This window comes from Procambarus clarkii, chromosome 72 (assembly GCF_040958095.1).
Source record: "Procambarus clarkii isolate CNS0578487 chromosome 72, FALCON_Pclarkii_2.0, whole genome shotgun sequence".
NCBI lineage: Eukaryota > Metazoa > Arthropoda > Malacostraca > Decapoda > Cambaridae > Procambarus > Procambarus clarkii.
Genome location: NC_091221.1, coordinates 595361 through 607463, shown reverse-complemented (window position 1 = coordinate 607463; position 12103 = coordinate 595361). Strand labels below are relative to the sequence as shown.

General features: G+C 54.8%; 1 protein-coding gene across 1 annotated transcript; it reads right to left on the bottom strand.

Annotated features, from left to right (window-relative positions):
* Window positions 1-204: 204 nt before the first annotated feature.
* Window positions 205-11793, bottom strand: LOC123773570 (uncharacterized). Its single transcript, XM_069312542.1, has 6 exons — window positions 11713-11793; window positions 8653-8674; window positions 7726-8503; window positions 2195-2367; window positions 1655-1946; window positions 205-736 (listed from the first exon to the last, which is right to left on the bottom strand). The coding sequence occupies exons 1-6, from the start codon at window positions 11791-11793 to the stop codon at window positions 205-207; spliced, it is 1878 nt and encodes a 625-aa protein (XP_069168643.1).
* Between the last annotated feature and the right edge of the window lie 310 nt (window positions 11794-12103).

The following is a 12103-nucleotide window of genomic DNA, read 5'->3' as shown; positions in this document are numbered from 1 at the left end:
GATTGCATTGTCCACTCTTACTGACTAATTATGGATTAAATTAATTAACTATATTAAAAGTCCTCTTAAACCCGAGCAAAAATGTCTAGTGAAGATTCCATTTTTCTGTATTCATAATGATTGTCAATATGTTGCTTAAAAATAGTTAATTGAACTTAATAAGCCCATTTATAATTTCTTTTGGAGAGTAAATTTTACAGTGACCTACGAATTATGGTAGTTCACTGACGTCGCTGACAACACTGACGTCGCTGACGACACTGACGTCGCTGACGACACTGGCGCCGCTGACAACACTGACGTCGTGACGACACTGACGTCGCTGACAATGCTGATGACACTGACGTCACTGACGACACTGACGACAGTGGTGACACGGACGATGCTGACTACACTGACGTTCCTGACGATGCTGACGACACTGACGATGCTGACGACACTGACGTCGCTGACGTTGCTGACACCATTGACGATGCTGACACCATTGACGATGCTGACGACACTGAGGTCGCTGGCGACACTGACGTTACTGACGATGCTGACGACACTGATGTTGCTGACGACACTGACGTTGCTGACGACGCTGATGACACTGACGACGCTGATGACACTGACGACGCTGATGACACTGACGACGCTGATGACACTGATGACACTGACGATGCTGACGACACTGACGATGCTGACGACACTGACGATGCTGACGACACTGACGATGCTGACGACACTGACGACGCTGACGACACTGACGATGCTGACGACACTGACGATGCTGATGACACTGACGACGCTGACGACACTGACGACGCTGACGACACTGACGACACTGACGATGCGCACGACACTGACGATGCTACCTTGAGGTTACCTTGAGGTGCTTCTGGGGCTTAGCGTCCCCGCGGCCCGGTCGTCGACCAGGCCTCCTGGTTGCCGGACTGATCAACCAGGCTGTTGGACGCGGCTGCTCGCAGCCTGACGTATGAGTCACAGCCTGGTTGATGCTGACGACACTGACGACACTGACGACGCTGACGACACTGACGACGCTGACGACACTGACGACGCTGACGGCACTGACGACACTGACGACGCTGACGACACTGACGACACTGACGACGTTGACGACACTGACGACACTGACGATGCTGACGACACTGACGACTTTGACGACACTGACGATGCTGACGACACTGACGACGTTGACGACACTGACGACACTGACGATGCTGACGACACTGACGATGCTGACGACACTGACGACGTTGACGACACTGACGACTTTGACGACACTGACGATGCTGACGACACTGACGACGCTGACGATGCTGACGACACTGACGATGCTGACGACACTGACGATGCTGACGACACTGACGACACTGACGACGTTGACGACACTGACGACTTTGACGACACTGACGATGCTGACGACGCTGACGATGCTGACGACACTGACGATGCTGACGACACTGACGACGTTGACGACACTGACGACTTTGACGACACTGACGATGCTGACTACACTGACGACGCTGACGACACTGGCGATGCTGACGACACTGACGACGTTGACGACACTGACGACACTGACGACGTTGACGACACTGACGATGCTGACGACACTGACGACACTGACGACGTTGACGACACTGACGATGCTGACGACACTGACGACACTGACGACGTTGACGACACTGACGATGCTGACGACACTGACGACGTTGACGACACTGACGTCGCTGACGACGTTGACGACACTGACGATGCTGGCGACACTGACGACGTTGACGACACTGACGACGTTGACGACACTGACGACACTGATGATGCTGACGATGCTGACGACATTGACGACGTTGACGACACTGACGACGTTGACGACCCTGACGATGCTGACGACATTGACGACACTGACGACGCTGACGATGCTGACGACACTGATGATGCTGACGACACTTACGACGCTGACGACACTGATGATGCTGACGACACTGACGATGCTGACGACACTGACGATGCTGACGACACTGACGATGCTGACGACACTGACGATGCTGACGACACTGACGACACTGACGATGCTGACGACACTAACGATGCTGACGACACTGACGATGCTGACGACACTGACGATGCTGACGACACTGACGACACTGACGATGCTGACGACACTGACGATGCTGACGACACTGACGACACTGACGATGCTGACGACACTGACGATGCTGACGACACTGACGATGCTGACGACACTGACGACACTGAGGATGCTGACGACACTGATGACTGACGATGCTGACGACACTGACGATGCTGACGACACTGACGACACTGACGATGCTGACGACACTGACGACACTGACGATGCTGACGACACTGACGACACTGACGATGCTGACGACACTGACGACACTGACGATCCTGACGACACTGACGATGCTGACGACACTGACGACACTGACGATGCTGACGACACTGACGATGCTGACGATGCTGACGACACTGACGATGCTGACGACACTGACGATGCTGACGACACTGACGATACTAACGATGCTGACGACACTGACGATACTAACGATGCTCACGACACTGACGATGCTGACGACACTGACGACGCTGACGACGCTGACAACACTGACGACACTGACGATGCTGACGACACTGACGACACTGACGATGCTGACGACACTGACGACACTGACAATGCTGACGACACTGACGACACTGACGATGCTGACGACACTGACGACGCTGACGACACTGACGACGCTGACGACACTGATGACACTGACGACACTGACGACACTGACGACACTGACGATGCTGACGACACTGACGACACTAACGATGCTGACGACACTGACGATGCTGACGACACTGACGACACTGACGATGCTGACGACACTGACGACACTGACGATGCTGACGACACTGACGACACTGACGATGCTGACGACACTGACGATGCTGACGACACTGACAACACTGACGATGCTGACGACACTGACGATGCTGACGACACTGACGACACTGACGATGCTGACGACACTGACGACACTAACGATGCTGACGACACTGACGATGCTGACGACACTGACGACACTGACGACACTGACGATGCTGACGACACTGACGACACTGACGACACTGACGACGCTGACAACACTGACGACACTGACGATGCTGACGACACTGACGACACTCACGACGCTGACGACACTGACGACACTGACGACGCTGACGACACTGACGACGCTGACAACACTGACGACGCTGACGACACTGACGACGCTGACGACGCTGACGACACTGACGACGCTGACGACGCTGACGACACTGACGACGCTGACGACACTGACGACGCTGACGACACTGACGACACTGACGATGCTGACGACACTGACGATGCTGACGACACTGACGACGCTGACGACGCTGACGACACTGACGACGCTGACGACGCTGACGACGCTGACGACGCTGACGACACTGACGACGCTGACGACACTGACGACACTGACGACGCTGACGACACTGACGATGCTGACGACACTGACGATGCTGACGACACTGACGACGCTGACAACACTGACGACACTGACGATGCTGACAACACTGACGACACTGACGACGCTGACGATGCTGACGACTCTGACGACGCTGACAACACTGACGACACTGACGACGCTGACAACACTGACGACACTGACGACACTGACAACACTGACGACACTGACGACGCTGACGACACTGACGATGCTGACAACACTGACGACACTGACGACACTGACGATGCTGACAACACTGACGACACTGACGACACTGACGTTGCTGACGACACTGACGACGCTGACAACACTGACGACACTGACGACGTTGACAACACTGACAACACTGACAACACTGACGACACTGACGATGCTGACGACACTGACGACGCTGACAACACTGACAACACTGACGACACTGACGATGCTGACAACACTGACGACGCTGACGACGCTGGCGACACTGACGACGCTGACAACACTGACGACGCTGACGACACTGACGACGTTGACAACACTGACGACGCTGACGACGCTGACGACGCTGACAACACTGACGACGCTGACGACGCTGACAACACTGACAACACTGACGACACTGTCGACGCTGACAACACTGACGACGCTGACGACGCTGACGACGCTGACAACACTGACGACGCTGACGACGCTGACGACACTGACAACACTGATGACACTGACGACGCTGACAACACTGACGACACTGACGACACTGACAACACTGACAACACTGACGACGCTGACGACGCTGACGACACTGACAACACTGACAACACTGACGACACTGACAACACTGACGACACTGACGACGCTGACAACACTGACGACACTGACGACACTGACGACGCTGACGACACTGACAACACTGACGACGCTGACAACACTGACGACGCTGACGACACTGACGACGCTGACGACGCTGACAACACTGATGACACTGACAACACTGACGACACTGACGACACTGACGACGCTGACGACACTGACGATGCTGACGACACTGACGACACTGACGATGCTGACGACACTAACGATGCTGACGACACTGACGATGCTGACGACACTGACGATGCTGACGACACTGACGACACTGACGATGCTGACGACACTGACGATGCTGACGACACTGACGACACTGACGATGCTGACGACACTGACGATGCTGACGACACTGACGATGCTGACGACACTGACGACACTGAGGATGCTGACGACACTGATGACTGACGATGCTGACGACACTGACGATGCTGACGACACTGACGACACTGACGATGCTGACGACACTGACGACACTGACGATGCTGACGACACTGACGACACTGACGATGCTGACGACACTGACGACACTGACGATCCTGACGACACTGACGATGCTGACGACACTGACGACACTGACGATGCTGACGACACTGACGATGCTGACGACACTGACGATGCTGACGACACTGACGATGCTGACGACACTGACGATGCTGACGACACTGACGATACTAACGATGCTGACGACACTGACGATACTAACGATGCTCACGACACTGACGATGCTGACGACACTGACGACGCTGACGACGCTGACAACACTGACGACACTGACGATGCTGACGACACTGACGACACTGACGATGCTGACGACACTGACGACACTGACAATGCTGACGACACTGACGACACTGACGATGCTGACGACACTGACGACGCTGACGACACTGACGACGCTGACGACACTGATGACACTGACGACACTGACGACACTGACGACACTGACGATGCTGACGACACTGACGACACTAACGATGCTGACGACACTGACGATGCTGACGACACTGACGACACTGACGATGCTGACGACACTGACGATGCTGACGACACTGACGATGCTGACGACACTGACGATGCTGACGACACTGACGATGCTGACGACACTGACAACACTGACGATGCTGACGACACTGACGATGCTGACGACACTGACGACACTGACGATGCTGACGACACTGACGACACTAACGATGCTGACGACACTGACGATGCTGACGACACTGACGACACTGACGACACTGACGATGCTGACGACACTGACGACACTGACGACACTGACGACGCTGACAACACTGACGACACTGACGATGCTGACGACACTGACGACACTCACGACGCTGACGACACTGACGACACTGACGACACTGACGACGCTGACGACACTGACGACGCTGACAACACTGACGACGCTGACGACACTGACGACGCTGACGACGCTGACGACACTGACGACACTGACGACGCTGACGACGCTGACGACACTGACGACGCTGACGACACTGACGACACTGACGATGCTGACGATGCTGACGACACTGACGACGCTGACGACGCTGACGACACTGACGACGCTGACGACGCTGACGACGCTGACGACGCTGACGACACTGACGACGCTGACGACACTGACGACACTGACGACGCTGACGACACTGACGATGCTGACGACACTGACGATGCTGACGACACTGACGACGCTGACAACACTGACGACACTGACGATGCTGACAACACTGACGACACTGACGACGCTGACGATGCTGACGACTCTGACGACGCTGACAACACTGACGACACTGACGACGCTGACAACACTGACGACACTGACGACACTGACAACAGTGACGACACTGACGACGCTGACGACACTGACGATGCTGACAACACTGACGACACTGACGACACTGACGATGCTGACAACACTGACGACACTGACGTTGCTGACGACACTGACGACGCTGACAACACTGACGACACTGACGACGTTGACAACACTGACAACACTGACAACACTGACGACACTGACGATGCTGACGACACTGACGACGCTGACAACACTGACAACACTGACAACACTGACGACACTGACGATGCTGACAACACTGACGACGCTGACGACGCTGGCGACACTGACGACGCTGACAACACTGACGACGCTGACGACACTGACGACGTTGACAACACTGACGACGCTGACGACGCTGACGACGCTGACAACACTGACGACGCTGACGACGCTGACAACACTGACAACACTGACGACACTGTCGACGCTGACAACACTGACGACGCTGACGACGCTGACGACGCTGACAACACTGACGACGCTGACGACGCTGACGACACTGACAACACTGATGACACTGACGACGCTGACAACACTGACGACACTGACGACACTGACAACACTGACAACACTGACGACGCTGACGACGCTGACGACACTGACAACACTGACAACACTGACGACACTGACAACACTGACGACACTGACGACGCTGACAACACTGACGACACTGACGACACTGACGACGCTGACGACACTGACAACACTGACGACGCTGACAACACTGACGACGCTGACGACACTGACGACGCTGACGACGCTGACAACACTGATGACACTGACAACACTGACGACACTGACGACACTGACGACGCTGACGACACTGACGATGCTGACGACACTGACGACGCTGACGACACTGACGACACTGACGACGCTGACGACACTGACAACACTGACGATGCTGACGACACTGACGACACTGACGACGCTGACGACACTGACGATGCTGACGACACTGACGACGCTGACGACGCTGACGACACTGACGGCGCTGACGACGCTGACGACGCTGACGACACTGACGACGCTGACGACACTGACGACGCTGACGACACTGACGATGCTGACGACACTGACGACACTGACGACGCTGACGATGCTGACGACACTGACGACGCTGACAACACTGACGACACTGACAATGCTGACAACACTGACGACACTGACGACGCTGACGATGCTGACGACACTGACGACGCTGACAACACTGACGACACTGACGACGCTGACAACACTGACGACACTGACGACACTGACGACACTGACAACTCTGACGACACTGACGACGCTGACGACACTGACGATGCTGACAACACTGACGACACTGACGACACTGACGACACTGACAACACTGACGACACTGACGACACTGACGATGCTGACAACACTGACGACACTGACGACACTGACGTTGCTGACGACACTGACGACGCTGACAACACTGACGACACTGACGACGTTGACAACACTGACAACACTGACAACACTGACGACACTGACGATGCTGACGACACTGACGACGCTGACAACACTGAAAACACTGACAACACTGACGACACTGACGATGCTGACGACACTGACGACGCTGACAACACTGACAACACTGACGACACTGACGATGCTGACAACACTGACGACGCTGACGACGCTGGCGACACTGACGACGCTGACAACACTGACGACGCTGACGACACTGACGACGTTGACAACACTGACGACGCTGACGACGCTGACAACACTGACGACGCTGACGACGCTGACAACACTGACAACACTGACGACACTGTCGACGCTGACAACACTGACGACGCTGACGACGCTGACAACACTGACGACGCTGACGACGCTGACGACACTGACAACACTGATGACACTGACGACGCTGACAACACTGACGACACTGACGACACTGACAACACTGACAACACTGACGACGCTGACGACGCTGACGACACTGACAACACTGACGACACTGACAACACTGACGACACTGACGACGCTGACAACACTGACGACACTGACGACACTGACGACGCTGACGACACTGACAACACTGACGACGCTGACAACACTGACGACGCTGACGACACTGACGACGCTGACGACGCTGACAACACTGATGACACTGACAACACTGACGACACTGACGACGCTGACAACACTGACGACGCTGACGACGCTGACGACACTGACAACACTGACGACGCTGACAACACTGACGACGCTGACAACACTGACGACACTGACAACACTGACGACGCTGAAAATACTGACGACACTTGCACAAGCACAACCCCCTTGCTACCCTGTGATGATTTTGGGGCTCAACCTCCCCTCGGCCCGGATTTCACAGTCATAATCACAACTACCATCATCAAACTCAGTGTTATTGTCACCACTATCACTTACTGGCACCGTCACTATGCAGCAGCTATGTGCACACATATGCATATAGTCTCACAGTATAATGTCTCGAAGAGTGGAGGCCAAAAGGTCTCTCAGTAAACAGGTTTAATATATGAAGGAAGAACGCAGTTGAATGTGAGGAAAGCCATCACAGGGCCCCGCCTGGTCCAGGATATAAGGTTGAACGTGTTTGTGTGCTCGCTAGTTGATAACTCAGCGTCTGGCTGGCTCTCCCGCCCCGCGGGCCCAGACCATTCACAACCTTGTGGTACGAATATTAAGGTTAAAATACCGTACTGATAGAAATCTGTGCCAAGTATCCCAAGTTTGCCTACTGTAGGTAGTGCCAACGCTGACTAACCTTTCATCCAACGCCCACTTAATGGTTGTATTTGCAAGGCGGGCAAATGAACAGGTTAAGTTACTTCTGCAACATGAATGTAAACAGCTGAGCGTTAAGATCTTCCGGGCCCGGGTTCTTGAAGGCATTACCTCTCTGTCCACCCACCACGACCACTACCTCTCTGCCCACCCACCACTCCCACTACCTCTCTGCCCACCCACCACGACCACTACCTCTCTGCCCACCCACCACGACCACTACCTCTCTGTCCACCCACCACGACCACTACCTCTCTGCCCACCCACCACGACCACTACCTCTCTGTCCACCCACCACGCCCACTACCTCTCTGTCCACCCACCACGACCACTACCTCTCTGTCCACCCACCACGCCCACTACCTCTCTGTCCACCCACCACGACCACTACCTCTCTGTCCACCCACCACGCCCACTACCTCTCTGTCCACCCACCACGCCCACTACCTCTCTGCCCACCCACCACGCCCACTACCTCTCTGTCCACCCACCACGACCACTACCTCTCTGTCCCCCCACCACGCCCTCTACCTCTCTGTTCACCCACCACGCCCACTACCTCTTTGTCCCCCACCACGCCCACTACCTCTATGTCCACCCACCACGCCCACTACATCTCTGTCCCCCCACCACGCCCACTACCTCTCTGTCCACCCACCACGCCCACTACCTCTCTGTCCACCCACCACGCCCACTACCTCTCTGTCCACCCACCACGCCCACTGCCTCTCTGTCCACCCACCACGCCCACTGCCTCTCTGTCCACCCACCACGCCCACTACCTCTCTGTCCACCCACCACGCCCACTACCTCTCTGTCCACCCACCACGCCCACTACCTCTCTGTCCCCCCACCACGCCCACTACCTCTCTGTCCACCCACCACGACCACCACCTCTCTGTCCACCCGCCACGCCCACTGCCTCTCTGTCCACCCACCACGCCCACTACCTCTCTGTCCACCCACCACGCCCACCACCTCTCTGTCCACCCGCCACGCCCTCTACCTCTCTGTCCACCCACCACGCCCACTACCTCTCTGTCCACCCACCACGCCCACTACCTCTCTGTCCCCCCACCACGCCCACTACCTCTCTGTCCACCCACCACGACCACTACCTCCCTCTCCACCCACCACGCCCACCACCTCTCTGTCCACCCGCCACGCCCACTACCTCCCTCTCCACCCACCACGCCCACCACCTCTCTGTCCACCCACCACGACCACTACCTCTCTATCCCCCCACCACGCCCACTACCTCTCTGTCCACCCACCACGCCCACTGCCTCTCTGTCCACCCACCACGCCCACTACCTCTCTGTCCACCCACCACGCCCACTACCTCTCTGTCCACCCACCACGCCCACTACCTCTCTGTCCACCCACCACGCCCACTACCTCTCTGTCCACCCACCACGCCCACTACCTCTCTGTCCACCCATCACGCCCACTACCTCTCTGTCCCCCCACCACGCCCACTACCTCTCTGTCCACCCACCACGCCCACTGCCTCTCTGTCCACCCACCACGCCCACTACCTCTCTGTCCCCCCACCACGCCCACCACCTCTCTGTCCACCCACTACGCCCACTACCTCTCTGTCCACCCACCACGCCCACTACCTCTCTGTCCCCCCACCACGCCCACTACCTCTCTGTCCCCCCACCACGCCCACTACCTCATGGCGTGGTGGGGGGACAGAGTAACATTGCGGTAACATGGTGGTAACATGGTGGTAACATTATGGTAACATTATGGTAACATGGTGGTAACATGGTGGTAACATGGTGGTAACATGGTGGTAACATTATGGTAACATGGTGGTAACATCGTGGTAACATCGTGGTAACATTATGGTAACATGGTGGTAACATTATGGTAACATGGTGGTAACATGGTGGTAACATTATGGTAACATTGTGGTAACATGGTGGTAACATGGTGGTAACATTATGGTAACATGGTGGTAACATGGTGGTAACATTATGGTAACATGGTGGTAACATGGTGGTAACATTATGGTAACATGGTGGTAACATGGTGGTAACATTATGGTAACATTATGGTAACATCGTAAGCGTTGTAACACGAGGGGGGGGGGGTTCTCTTCTGTTCTCTCTCCCCCTTTTCTCTCTCTGCCCGTATTTTAATTTTGTTCTCTCTACCAAGGGACCCCAAAACTTTCACTTGAGCCGACCCCACGCCACGTGGTCTTAAGACGATTGACCGACTTCAGATTCTACAACCCGTATGACGTGACATAGGCTTCTAGCAAAACCCTAGGGTCGCCTTTTCGCTGCCACCACCAGACCAGCAACACTGAGCAATGATCGAGGCCTGGATCGATCATGCCAATCAATAACTTTGGGGCTTGATCCCCACTAGTAAGATATAACCTTGGATCCTAAGTGTGGAATAAAATCAACGGGAATAATAATTCTGATTCAGTGTTAGAATCGGCGCCCAATTCAACTCGGCCTCGTGGGGACCACGTGACAAGGACATGAGAATGAAAACAATGAAATGGAAAATAATAAAAATGCAAATTACTAGTTAATTAATTTATTCAAAACTAAACAAAATCTAAATAAATGGTACTCCCTGTCAATTAACACTCCCTGACTTTACATTTGAGGCAATGAGTTGGCCTATTCCCTATCTAAAATCTCTGAGCAACTTTACCTTGGGCGACGAGCTAGCTGTTGGTGCTGTCTTGGGGCCGATGATGGAGGCCACCTGCCCGAACCGCTCCTGAAACCACATTGCCCACCCTCTGATGCTCGTGTTCCCAGGAGCCCAGAGCAGGGTATTGTTCCGCTTACCATAATGTTACCATAATGGTAGTAACATTATGGTAACATGGTGGTAACATGGCGGCAACATGGTGGTAGCAATGTGATGACAGGGAGGTAATATGTTGGTAACAATGCAGTAACAGGGTGGTAACAGGGAGTAACAGGGTGGTAACAATGTGATAACAGGGAGGTAACAATGCAGTAACACGGAGATAACAGGGTAGTAACAATGCGGTAGCAGGGAGGTAACAGGGTGGTTACAGAGAGGTAACACTGCA